Here is a 13213-nt window from a genome sequence, read left to right on the forward strand (position 1 = left end):
CAGATGAGAACCATGGGGGCTGCATCAGGGGACAGAGAAGCATGAAGGCCACCCTGGCTGGGTGGGAGCGGCTGTGCCCTGCTGCCTGGAAACGGGTGGGCTGATGGCTGCTCTAGGAATAAGGGGCCTTTTCCTTGGATCCACAAACTCCGCCACAACAGCTGCCTGCCAGGGTCTCCTCCCAGGGGCCAGCAGTCTCCAGGGTCCCCCACATCGCAGGCCCTGTCCATTCCTTGGTTCAGCAGACCTTTCAGGGGACTTGGCTCAGGCAGAGACAGAGATGTAAACAGACAGATGGGCAAAGAAGCTAAAGAGGGAGGGCTGCAGCCCCACGCATGTGAAATCCTGAAGGGAGGACGGGGCGGGTCAATCCTCTCTGTACTCAGCAGGGCAGGAGGCCTGGTGGCCTAGCAGGCGAATATGCCTGGGCTGGGGGCAGAACGGGACAGGTCAAGAGGGAGGCCTGGTGCCAGGGAAGCCCAGAACGCCGGCTTAATGGGGCTCTGCCCAAGAGGGCACTGGAGCACCCGAATGAGAGCCGTGCTGGGCTCCACAGGGCTGGGAGGAAGCAGGAAGGCCCTGGGCTCTAGGAGGCTCTGCCTAGAGGCTATGGGCACCTCCAGGGCTGGCTCCCCACCACCTTCCCAAAGCTGTCATGCTGGAGGAAGCTCAGGGCTGTCCTGAGGGACCTCCATGCTGGCCTGACTCCGTGACTCCGTGTTTCTAAGTCCACTCTGTGGCACACCCTGGGGAGGCACGGGGCACCTGGCTTACGGGATGGTGGTTCCAGGCTTTCTCCACAGAGGCTGTTTTCTGAACACGTGACGGTCCCCCAGCCTTGACAACCAGCAGCCCAGCATCTCTCAAGCCCCAGATGCTGGGGCCCTCCATCCCTGCTGCAAATGTGAGTCTCCTGCGAGATTGGCAACAATCCCAAAGTCCAGGCCCCATCCACGAACACACCAAAATTTCTGGGGCGGGGGCTGGGCACCCCTGTTTTACAAAAGCCCCTAGGTGACTCCAGTGTGCAGGGAGCGTGGAGCCAGCAATGCTCTCAGGTGTAAGGAAACAAGCCCAGCCTCACGCCCTGGAGTTGGGGAGCTGGTCTCAGCACCCCGCACTGCCTCTCCCCCAGGGAGCCCGTGAGTGAGTGCAAAGCCACAGCTGGGAAAGCTCTCCGTCCTTCCCTGGCTCCAGGGGGCTCAAAGGTCAGGTGCCCGCCAGGTAAGCAAAGGTTAGGCCCGAATGAACACCTGCCTTGCGGTTTATAAGGGATTAACACCTAGCACTGGCACCACTTCTAGGACAGTCAACTTACCTTACCGTTAAGTACTGCTGTTTGGGCTGGAGAGACGCGCACTGGGCCTCAGGGGTCCCTTCTGACTACCTCATCACCTTCAGGAATGGTTGGAAGAATTTCTTCTTCTCTCTCCTCCAAACACAGAGCCCAAAGTGGCTTTCATGTCAGCCTTCCCATTTCGATTGCAAGATTAAAAGTGCAACAAGCAGGGACCGGCCCCTGGCCGAGTGGTTAAGTTCGCGCTCTCCGCTTCAGTGGCCCAGGGTTTCGCTGGTTCGAATCCTGGGCGCGGACATGGCACCCCTTGTCAGGCCATGCCAGGACGGCATCCCACGTGCCACAACTAGAAGGACCCACAACTAAAATATACAACTATGTACTGGGAGGATTTGGGGAGAAAAAGCAGGAAAAAAAAAAGATGATTGGCAACAACTGTTAGCTCAGGTGCCAATCTTTAAAAAAAAAAAGTGCAATAAGCAAACTTATAGAATGGGATATCCGGTAGGGGTAAGTGCTTTGAAGCAAAAATAAAGCAGGATAGGGGAGGAGGAGTGACTGGAGATGGGACGGTCCAGGACAAGCTCTGTGGGGATGAGCCAGGGAGGGAGCAGAAGCTGCACAAAGGGGGTGCCGGGCAGATCTGGAGGGCCTGAGGGAACAAACACAGGGGCGGGATCAACGGGGAGCACAGGGTGGCTGGAGCAGAGAGAGGGAAAGAGAGGAAGAGGTGAGGTCTGAGGGCGACGGGCTTTGGAGGCCATGGTTAGGACTCCAGGGTTTATTCCAGTGATATGAGAAGCTCCTGGAAGATTCTGAGCAGGGGGGCAACACCTGAGGTTTTGAAGCGATCACTCTGGCTACTGGGTGGGGACAAGGTGGAAGCAGAAAACCCCACTGGGGCTCTGTTGGAGGCATCCAGGAGCGAATACAGTAGGTCGGACAAGGACAGGGCGGTGAATGAGGAGAGGGAGAGAGAAACTCAGAATAGCATCTGAGGATTCATCAATGGATTAGATGTGGGGTCTGAGAGAAAGCAAGGAAGTAAGGATGACTCCCAGTTCCTCAGCCTGAACAACTGGGTAAACTGGTTTACCGAGGCAGAGGATGCTGGAAGGAACGAGTCTGGAGAAAATACCAAATCTATTTTGCTCATGTTACGTTTGAGATGCCTCGTGGGGATGCTGGGCAGGTGGCTGGACACAGGGGTTGAGCAGGGGAAAGTTAGGTTGGAGACGTAAACTTTGGAGTCATCAGCATCTGGGTGGTGGTTAAAGCAGGGGACTGGCTAAGACCTCTAGAGGAGCAAGTGGAGGTAAGAATTCCAAGGGAGATGGGGAGGGGAATCCCCAAGGGAGCCTGAGAAAGAGGAGCAGCGAGGAAGGAGGAAAACCAGCAGAGCCTGGAGTCCTGAAGGCCAGGGAAAGAAAGGGACTCGGAGAAGCAGGAGGGAGCCCCCAGCTCTAACTGCACTCGAGAGTAAATATGGGGCATAGAGGAGTGAATTCAAAGACGCCAGGAAGAAGCATCAGCCAAGGCAGAATGCTGGATGTGCCATTAGACAAATGACCAGGTTTCTCCCAGAAATCCATGGCAAGAGAGAATGGGAGAGAGGCTAGTAGAGAACGAGAAGTTTAAGACACACAACTCAGGGCTGGCCTGGTGGCATAGTGGTTAAGTTGGTGCACTCTGCTTTGGCGGCCCAGGGTTTGCAGGTTCAGATCACGGACAGTGACCTATACACCACTCATCAAGCCATGCTGTGGCAGCGTCCCACATATAAAATAGAGGGAGATTGGCAACAGATATTAGCTCAGGGCCAATCTTCCTCAGCAGAAAAAAAAAAAATAAGAGACACAACCAGATGGAATGCATGGCCCTTGATTGCGTCTTGAGTTGAAACAACTAGCTGCAGAAAGACATCTTTAAGACATCAGGGAAATCTGAATATTGGACTGGGCATTAGGCAATGTTGAGGAGATGCTGTTCATCTTGGTAGGGATAGTGATGACATGAGTTAATAGGTGAGAAAGTATCAGCTATAAATTCATATGGAAGACTTTATAGGGTAAAGAACATGACGTCTGGGATTTGCTTTAAACTCTCCTGCAAAATAAAAGCGGGCGGGGGGGGGGGGGGGGGGAGGTTTCGAGTGGATCGTCGCTGATGCTGGGAGCAGGGCACGTGGAGATTCCCTAGACTCTGATTTTTGTGTATGTTATCATTTTTCCATAATAAAAAGTTCAAAATAAAGGAAAGAGTGATCAAGTCTTCCAAGGGCTGATGAACAGAAGAGCAAGATGAGGACTGAGATGCGGCCCTGAATTTGGCAGGATGGAGGCTGTCAGTGACCTTGATGGTAACAGATTTGGGGTGGGGATGAAAGCCTGGTTGAAACAGGTTCCCATTCTCTCAAAGGAGCGAGGGAATGAAAACAGCGAGGAAAGACAAGCCTTTTGAGGAGTTTTATTATCAAAGAAAGCAAAGAAACAGAGTGGTAGCTGGAGGGGAAAGGGGGAGAGGGAGGGGTGGTTCTTTGTATAAGATGGAGATGTGGGCCGACAGAACGAGGAGGAATACAGGAGAGAGAAGATTACAGGGCTGAGACCTGGAACAGAAGAGGAACAACTACCTCCCATATACACACACTTGCACACACACACACATGCACACATGCATAAGCAGAAGGGTGGCCTTTAAGAGAAGTGAAAGCACTCATGGCTCAAGACACATTAGAGGAGGGTGTCTGGCCTTTCCAAAGCCAGGTCACACCCCGTCACCTGAGTGGGTGTCAAACCTTAGGGAGCCGTAGGCCTGGCATGGCCACCTGTGTCTGAGCCATTATCAGCTTACACAGCAGAGGAGGCTCTCTCTCCCTGGAGACTGTGGGGCTCAAGAAAAATGCTTTCAGTGCCACAGTGGGAAAGCATTCCTAACATGCTCCAGACTCAGTGTCTGCAGTCACACAGCCTGGCAGGCCTGGCCATCTGAGCTTAACAAAAATGAGGCCCCAGCCGGGAGCTGGGGAGGCCCTGCTGGCACCAGTGACATTAGTCTTGGCTGAGAAAAGCAAAGCCTCAAGGCAAGAGCAGTGGGCCCAAGTGCAGCCTCCTCCCACACCTTGGGGTCCAGGAGCATGTGGGGGTTAACCCAAGCCTGCTCAGAAGATGCCCATCTTGATGCTGCTCCCTCCCCATGCCCCTGGTGTCACTGTCTGCCTGCTCCTCCTGACCACACACACACACACACACACACACACACACACATACATACATACACTCACGCTTGCTCTTCAACGCCAATGTATACCCCAGGTTAATTCATTTACTCTCCTTACAAAGCCTGCCCTGGGATTGGCACCTGCCACTCCCAGGAGGGAGGACCTAGTGGCTTTCCTCAGAGACCCTACAAGTCTTGGGTGCCCTTTGCTACTATCCCGGTACCTGGTCCATTCCTATCCCTGGTCTCACCTTGTCCATCAGCAGGTGGGCTCCCAGACCCCTGACCAATGAACTGTTTCAGACTCTGGAATAGTGAGTGTGTCATAACAAACCAACCCCCAAATGTATAATGGCACAAACACAACATAATGTCTCTTTCCTGTAAATTCACAAGGGGTAAATCCCTGCTCTACACGCTGGAGAAGTGCCTGGGCACCCGCTACAGGCACTTCTGATTAGTGGGCGGTCTCCTCCAAGCAGTGATTCAGGGACCCAGGCTCCTTCCACCCTGTGGCTCTGTCACTTTCAACACATCGTCCTCAAGATCACTCTGAGGTCTGCATCAAGCTAGCAAAGGATAACGAAGCACAGAGGAGCATGCAGGAGTTTTAGGGGGCCAGGTCCGAAAGCGGCACACACATCCACACATTCCATTGGTCAGAACTTGGTCACGTGCCCCATCTAATTGCATGGGAGTCTGGGAAATGTAGTCCAGCTGTGTGCCCAGGAGGAAGAGGAACTAGGTTTGGTACCCTGCCAGCCAATTTCCACCACAGACTCCCAGCTCCATCTCCACTGCTGGCTTCCCCAGGTCTCTCCCTTCTTTTCCACCCACTCTGGCCCAGGCTCTCCTGACCTCATCCTCCCACCCTGCCCTAGACCCACCACCCTGCAGCCTCACCTGGCCACAAGCGGACACCCAAGAAAAGACCAGTCTCGGAGGTCAGAGAGGCACACAGAACAGGTTTATTCGTCACGAGTTTATACAACCACAGCACAGAGCAAAACAAAAAACTGCAGACGGCTCAGGGTGAGGGCAGAGAGCTTCCACTGCTGCTTTCTCTTCTATCCAGCAGCCTAAGTATAGGCACACATCGGATGTTATACAGTCATGCACCACGTGACGACATTTCGGCCGACAGACTGCATCTATGATGGTCCCATAAGATTAGTCCCATATAGCTAGGGATCTAGTAGGCTATACCATGTAGGTTTGTGAAATACAATCTATGATGTTCGCACAAGGACGAAATCACCTAATGACGCATCTCTCACAATGTATCCCCATCATTCAGCAAGATGTATATGAGGAGCTATGGACCAGCAGTTGGTGTAGGCAGAGGCAGAAAGGAGGGTCAGGGGAGAGAAGACCCAGGCCCTGCTGGAGCGGGGTGGTGAGCAAGAGCCACCAAACTCAGGTCTCTCTGTAATGAAGCCACCTCCTTCCTTACCCTTCCCCAGCGCCACCCACCCTGGCTGGTTCCTGTGAGCAATAATAAGGGAGCTCCCACCAGAAGTGCCAGAGGGAAGGGAGACACTGCAAAGAAAAACTATTCTGTCAGGTGGCCTCCGAGTAGGCCCCTGAGACCGACATGAGCCCCATCAGGCCACCTCTCCTTCCTCAGCAGTTACCTGAGCCTCTAATTCCACCAGGAAGGCTACAGCTGTCCCCCCTCTTTCCTTGTGAGAAGCAAATGCCCCTGGGAGAGAAAGGCATTGAAGGCAGGCCAGATGGGCACGCCGGAAGCTCAGCCTCAGCTGAGCCACTGTCCCCTGGCCCAGGCTCACCTGAGAAGGGCGGCCGACAGAAGAGGCCATTCCCTCAAAGCCCCACCCCTTCCTGGCCCCAGCCACCTCTGCACCAGAACGCTGCTCCTCCCCTCGGCGGAGGAGGGGATGCCAGAGGGAAGAAGCTTATTGGGGGTGTGGGGAACTCCGGAAGCCCCTTCCTGAAGGGAAATCCACTCCTGTCCGCAGCTGGGGTCCGGGAAACTGAGATCCAGCCCTGCTCCATCACCCCTCCAGGATGGCCAAGGGGACAAGGACCAAGAGGCAGGGAGGCCTAGGGGAGCCTGGGCTACTGCAGACATGGATAAACAGGCAGACGGTCAGACGGGGGCCGCCGGGTGGAGGCCGCTGGGCAGGGGCCGCCTCTTACTCGCCATCCCAGCCTCGACTCATGGCCTGTACCACGGCCCCATAGAGCCGGCTCCAGGCGGCCCGCACGGCTGGTGTGAAGGCGGAGCCCAGGCACTTCTCCAGCATGTAGAGCAGGGACTCACCCACCGTCTGCAGAGGCAAGGGGCACCTTGTTATTCCCGAAGGCAGGAAAGAGGCTCCATTCCATGGGGGAGAACACTGAGGCCTGGGGCGGGTAGGGACTCCTGGGCCTTTCTGCTCTCCTGCAGGACTGCGCCCCCATCCTTGGGTACCACATTGTGCCCACCTTCCCCCTTAACTGTGAGGCTTTATAGTGAACAGAACCCTTCACTCCACTTTCAGCCTTGCCATCACTCCACGAGTGGCCGAGGCATTGCCTTTGACCTCCCAGCCCAGCCCAAGCAAAGTCATTGCCCCCAGGCCTCAGTCCTCCTCTGCAAGGCAGCAATCATGGTGTTAAGAGCCCAGGCTCTGCAACTAGATAAACCTGAGTTCACTTTCTGACTCCACCATTTATGAGCTGTGTGACCTTGAGAAAGTTATGTAACCTCTCTGAGCCTCAGCTGCTTCATCCGTAAATCAGGGAAAGCAAAAGTCCCAACGCATCAGATTGTTGGGATGATTAAATGAGATCATCTGTAAAAAGCTCCCAGCACAGCCTCTATCCATAAGCCTTCAACAATAATAATGGCTCTCGTTTGTTATTATTTATTGTAATAAAATAAGGTTTACTTATTTCACAAATATTTACTAAATATCCGTGAAAGACAGGCACTGTGCTGGTTCTGGGGACAGAGAGGACAACAAGACAAACTCAGTCCCTTCCTCAAGTTGCTTACCATCCGGCAAGGTGACTGGACTATGTGGTAGACTGTCGTGTCAGTGGCCCCCAGCAACCTCACCTCAAGGATTCATGCCCTTGAGCAGGGTCCTCCCACCTTGACACTGGGCTCACCCGTGCGACAGGCTTCGGCCAATGGGGCATTAGCAAGAGTGACGCAAGCAGAGGCTGGACAAGCACTTGCACACGGGGGCCTGTCCTCTAGGAACTCAGCTGCCACCCTGTAAAGAAACGTGGCGACACTCCCAGATGACAAGAGGCCGCAGGGAGAGAGATCCCAAAGGATGACAGGCCGTCTTGGACGTCGCAGCGCCCGCTGAGCTCCCAGCAGAGCGCAGTGCATGCGTGACTCCAGCCACACCACGTGGAACAGGAGAACCACCCTGCTGATCCCAGAGGAATCAGAAATCGTGGTTTTAAGCCAGTTTTGGCGGGGGATGGTTTTATATGCAGCAATAGAAAACTGAGCAGACCAGCTAATCCCAAAGGCTCCTTAACTTTCTATGGTTTGGAGAAATCTGGAGACTCAGAGAGGTCAAGGCAGGGCCAGGATCACACAGCAGGTAAGAAACAGATGCAGGCCCCCAGCCTGGTCATCTGAGAGTGTGGGAATGGGGAAAGAGAACAGGTGGATAGGGGAGGACTGGGAGAGAGAGGTGGCCTCAGGTCAGGAGTGCCAGAGAGCGGAAGATTCCCTTTACCCACCGAGAAGGAGCTGAGCTTCACGCCCACCGCACGGTGCTTCCTGCCCAGGCCAGCAAGGTACTCCTCCAGCGAGGACAGGTCCTCCACATTGGTCACGGCAGCATCAATCACAAGCATCACCTGCCAAGGCCGGGGCCGAGGTGAAACAGAAGCCAGAGCAAGCCCCCTCCCACAACCCCAGGCCAGAACCCAGGGACCCCAACCAGACGTAAGAGAGGCCACCAGCACCCTCAGTTTCCCAGGATCAGAAATGCAAAGCAACCTTTGTCTGCATACAGTAGGTGCCGAACACGTGGTGGCCAAACTACTAATGTTACACGTAAAGGAAGCCCCTCTCGTCTGAGGGCTCAAAGCCCTAAACATGCCTGCTGGACACTGGTGTCTGCCTGGGACCAGAGGAAACTGAGGGCCTGTGGGCATCACGAGCCTCCAAGAAAATCCCAGCTTGGTTCTCATAGGCAGAAGACCCCTCGTGGGTCAGCGCCAACACCACCTACAGAAGCCAGGGGACAAGGCCGAGGGAAATGACAGCGCTGGGATAAGCTGCTGAGCGTGGGGTTGGGAAAGGGCTGGCTGGAGCCCCCGACTGGGCCGGGCCCGGCCCGAAAGGAGCAGACGCCCCCCGACGGACGTAGGGCCTGGGGCAGAAGTGACTCCCGCTCTCCCGAGGCCCTCATTCTCTCCCAGGAAGGCGCCCTCCTGGACCCCAGAGGCCACCGGGCTTGGTCTTCCCCTCACCTTCCTGATGTGGTCCAGGAACTCGGGGGAGGAGAGGCAGTCCTCTGGGCTGGAGAACTGGCGGCAGTTGTACTGGAAGAGGGGCAGCAGGTCGGGCTCCAGGTCAAACAGCCTGTGGGGAGAGGCCCGGGTGTCAGCCCCGGTGCCAGCCCCTGCAGGGGCGGGACGGGGCCAGTGTCAGCCATAAACTATGGCACACCCTCCAACCTGGCACTGACCCCTTTGCCAGCTTTGCTGGCGCCCCTTTCTCGCCTCCTCCGCTGGCATCCTGGAAAGAGCTGGGTGTCCCAGGCCTCTCACCGGACCCGGCATATAGTAGCCCTCCACGAACAGTTAAGGGGTGTGGACTGGGACGGGAAGGGTCCTCAGACAGGAAGCCTGGAGTTACACTGTGGGGAGAGGAAAACACCTCTCTCTCTCTCCCCCTCACTCTCTCCCCACCCCTCCCACTCTTGAGTCAGAACTTCCCAGTCTCATCATGTCTGAGGGGGCTCCAGCCAGGGATGATAGTAATAATATTAAGAACTACTTACACTTAACTGAGCATTGAGTATTTTACACGTGGTTAACTCGTGTATTCCTCACGATCCTAAGCAGTGGGTTCAACTGTTATCACAGTTTTATAGAGGAGGAAACAGAAGCCCAGAGAGGTTAAGTAACTTGCCTAAGGTCACACAGCTCGGGAGTAGCAGAGCCCCAGAGGGTGCCTGAGAAAACAGAGGGCTTGAGGAAAGCCTGGAGGCACAAGCAGAAGCCCTCAGCCACATCTGGGAGAGCTCACTGAGTTTTTGTATAATGGGGAATTTATTCCTCTTTTGTTTGCGGGGGAGGTTTTGCAAAAGGCTCCTCAGAAGTTCTGGGCTGGCTTAGGGAGTCAGGGGTCCTGAAAAACCACGGTGAAAGAGAGAGTTGGCTCTTTGGTGATGGCAGAGGGGGTCACCCAGAGACCCTCAGCCAAGGTTGAAGACCGGCCTCCCCTTCCCACTTGCGCTCTGCGCACCTGCTTTACCCCTCTCCCCAGGGGCGAGCCTTGGCCATCTGTCCTCCCGTCCCTGGCAGTTCTCTGATTCTAGCCTGGTCCTTTCCTCGGAAAGATTGATCCTTTCTTCGGAAAGATTTATCCTTTCTTTGGTTGCTGGAAGCGCACACTCCTGGGGCTCAGACCCCGAGCCCCGCCAGGCGCCCGGCACCCTCCCCGCACCGGCCCTCGGGGCACCTCCATCTCCCCGAACTGGCAGCGGCGCGCACCCCTGCAGTCAACACCCAAGAAACAAACACACGCGAGGCACAGCGGCGGGGAGAGGGCGCAGCGGGGACCGGCGCTTGCTGGCCCGAGAGTACGCAGCTCCGCCCGAGAAGACCCCCGCCGGCCCCCAGCGAGCCCCGTTGGGAGCGGGATGTGCAGCGCTCGCTCGCAAGACGCGCTCTCCTCCAGGGGAAGAGAAGGGGCTGCGCCACCCGTCGCTGGCCCTGCTCCTCTGGCGCACATCTGGAGGCGCCCCGGAGCCAAGGCAGCGGGCCAGTGTTCCCTCCTCCGGTGCCGGTCCAGCCGCCTGGAACCCAGTCCTGCCGAGGCACCCCGCCACCCGCACCCCGGGGCGCTCGGGCCGCCCTCACCTGGCGAACAGGACGGTGCCGTGCTCCAGCGGGCTGCGGCTCACCACCCGCCAGCTCTGCCGGATCAGCTCGGGCTCGGGGCGCTCCATGCTCGCCCGGGGACGCGGGGCGCAAGGCCGGGACCCTCGGGGCGCGGGCACCGTCACGGCACGTGCCGCGCCATCTCCACGGAGACGTGGGCCCCTCCGCACCCCGTGCGGCCCCCGCGCCTCGGCCGGGCGGGGTCCAGCAACCGCTCCTTCGCAGCCCTCGGTGCCGGCGCCCCCGCCGTGCCGGCCCAGCTGGCGCTTCCGGGGGACCCCGCTCCGGCCGCCGGCCCTGCGCCCCGCGCCTCCGAGAGCGCCCCGCCCCGCGCCGCCCGGCTGGGGCGCTTTAAAGCACCCGCGGCCCCCGCCCCCTCCCGTCCATCAAGGCGCGCATCTTTGGGCAACGGCTCTGGCCGGGGACGACCTGGTGGCATGGGAAATGCACGGGCTTTAGAGCTTAACAGACATCGTCGAGCCTCTCTGGGCCTCAGTTGCCTCCCCTGTGGAAGCTGGTGATAACTTACCGCCTGCTAGTTAGGGCAGCGTGTTGAATGTGATCGCCTCAGCCAGGCTCTGCAGGAGCCCCGTCTCCAGAGGCCCCTCAGACACGGCCTGGAGGCATGAGTTTGCCAGCCCCTTGGCACAGGGTCTCCTTCCTTCTGCCCCGAGGGTGGACCAGGGGATGCCAGGGCGCCTCCCTGTGTGACTAGGCAGAGGCCGGGGGACCCTCTGCTCTCACCCTGGCTCTGGGGGCCTGGGCTGGGGGCCACACGTGTGCTCAGCCTTAGGGACAGGGCCAAGACCGTGGCCCTTTCCAGCCTGGCTTGGGTTCTCCTGAGACCTCATCTGTGAGCGCCAGGTCTGACCCGAGTCTGCTTGGTGGGTGGGGCCTCAGGCGGAGCAGCCAGGAGCACTGCACCACCTGGACATGGAGGGAGTTAGGCTGGAACATTCTACTACGCTACAATTAAACTTTTTTAAAAGTTTAAATAGAAGTACTCTTTATTACTTTAAATCGAAGTTCTGGTAACAGAATCTCAAGCTTGCCATCCGGCGTGTGAAGTTGGTCACCTGTCAACTCGACCTAAACCTCTCTCTTTCAAGCATCAAAGTTCCTCCAGCCCCAGCCCAGTTCTGGTGGGCATGTTTGGAAGAGCAAAACCCTCATTTATCTTTCATAATCTCACGTCTCTGAGCCTATCTCCCCTCGGTCTGCCCTCTGCTCTCTTTCCGTCTCCTCAGTGGTGCAGTAAGGGGGCTGGTAGCAAGGTCTCTGGACCTCCGGTGGTGCCACAGATACAAGGTGGGAGTTCGGGGTTATGAACAGGCTGAGGCTCCATGCCGCACCCTGTGCTAGGCGTGGAGCATTGAATCCTTGCCTTCTAGAACTTCTCCTTCTGGCCCTGAATCAGGACTGAGGGCCCGGGCAGAACACTTCTTTCCCGCTCGCAGCCAAGCCCAGTGAAACCGTCCAGCTGTTCTCCTCTTCCAAGGACTCAGGATTTTGGAGTACACCCTATTCCTCTCTTCCCCATCTCCCCACACATCTCTGGGGGCTCTGGGCTGGAGCAGGAGCAGACTGTAAGGCAGCCTGGCTTGTGTCCTAAAGAGAGAGGTCCCCAAGTAGGAGCGCGACGGGACTGAGGGCTGAAGGAGGAAGGCCAGGGTACTCAGGGACTAGACTTCCAGTTTGGTATCCTGGGCCCTGCAGCCAGGTCAGCAGGTCACAGGGGAGAGGCCACATATGTCTCCAGTGACCTTTACCTTTCAGTGCCCAGATGCCTGGTGCTCCGTGCAGGCCAGCTGGCTCGTCTAAGGCTTCCCACTCCACCGTTTGCCCTTCCTGGCTTCAGTCTACACCTGGGACTCTAAAATCTCTGCTCCGCTTGGAGAAAAGCCCTGAGAATCTGGCTGGGCCTAAGCAGTCAGGGTGGTGTATTCCAACCAGGAGATGGAGGGTCTCAGTCCACATTTGAGGGACTCCCCTCCCCACCTGGCATCTGCCTGAGACTTGGGCAGGAGGTTCTAATCAATCTCTGTCTAGAGCCAGTGCTGTCATCGAGGTCCATGTCTCATCAACAATACAGAGCTGGCATTTATGGAGCATTCTTGTCCAGACACTGTGCAAGGCACTTTGCATCATTAATTCTTTTCATCCTCACAATAACTCTATGAAGTAGGTACTGTTATTATACCCTTGCTTTACTGTTGAGGAAACGGAGGCAAAGAGGTTAAGGAACTAGCCCAAGGTCGCAGAGTTAATAAGTGGTGGGGCCAGGATTTGACCTCAGGTCTGACTCCGGCCCATCCTCTAGGTCGCCATGCTCCACTGCCTCCCTCACTTTAATGGACTGTGACTGAGAGCTGTCTCCACAGCTCAGAGAAAGCCAGGTCCCTGGGCCTGGGTCAATGGTATACTGGCACTGGCTTTTAGAAGGCTTGTGAGAGGCAAATGCGTGCATCTCTCAGTGACACCAGGTTAGTAGCAGGAAACGGCCATGGTGAGAGTATTTACACCATGGAAATTGGCAAATACTATAAATCAGGGCTTTTTTCCTCCCAGAAAACGGCTGGTCCAGGTGCACCTGGAAACACCGGGCCCTAGATG

At 56.6% G+C, this 13213-nt stretch overlaps 1 protein-coding gene across 1 annotated transcript; it reads right to left on the reverse strand.

The window, feature by feature from the left end:
• Positions 1 to 5461: 5461 nt before the first annotated feature.
• Positions 5462 to 10913, reverse strand: NGB (neuroglobin). Its single transcript, XM_001493339.7, has 4 exons — positions 10580 to 10913; positions 8963 to 9074; positions 8225 to 8344; positions 5462 to 6807 (listed from the first exon to the last, which is right to left on the reverse strand). The coding sequence occupies exons 1-4, from the start codon at positions 10666 to 10668 to the stop codon at positions 6673 to 6675; spliced, it is 456 nt and encodes a 151-aa protein (XP_001493389.1). The 5' UTR covers positions 10669 to 10913; the 3' UTR covers positions 5462 to 6672.
• Between the last annotated feature and the right edge of the window lie 2300 nt (positions 10914 to 13213).

This window comes from Equus caballus, chromosome 24, assembly GCF_041296265.1.
Source record: "Equus caballus isolate H_3958 breed thoroughbred chromosome 24, TB-T2T, whole genome shotgun sequence".
In the NCBI taxonomy this organism is placed as follows: domain Eukaryota; kingdom Metazoa; phylum Chordata; class Mammalia; order Perissodactyla; family Equidae; genus Equus; species Equus caballus.

Excerpts from the sequence above, each read along its gene's own strand:
- NGB (XM_001493339.7), bottom strand. The coding sequence starts at position 10,668 with ATGGAGCGCCCCGAGCCCGAGCTGATCCGGCAGAGCTGGCGGGTGGTG. Across the intron at positions 9,075-10,579 it reads GGCACCGTCCTGTTCGCCAG|GCTGTTTGACCTGGAGCCCG; the intron begins GTGAGGGCGGCC and ends CTCTCCCCACAG. Across the intron at positions 8,345-8,962 it reads TCCTGGACCACATCAGGAAG|GTGATGCTTGTGATTGATGC; the intron begins GTGAGGGGAAGA and ends CGGCCTTGGCAG.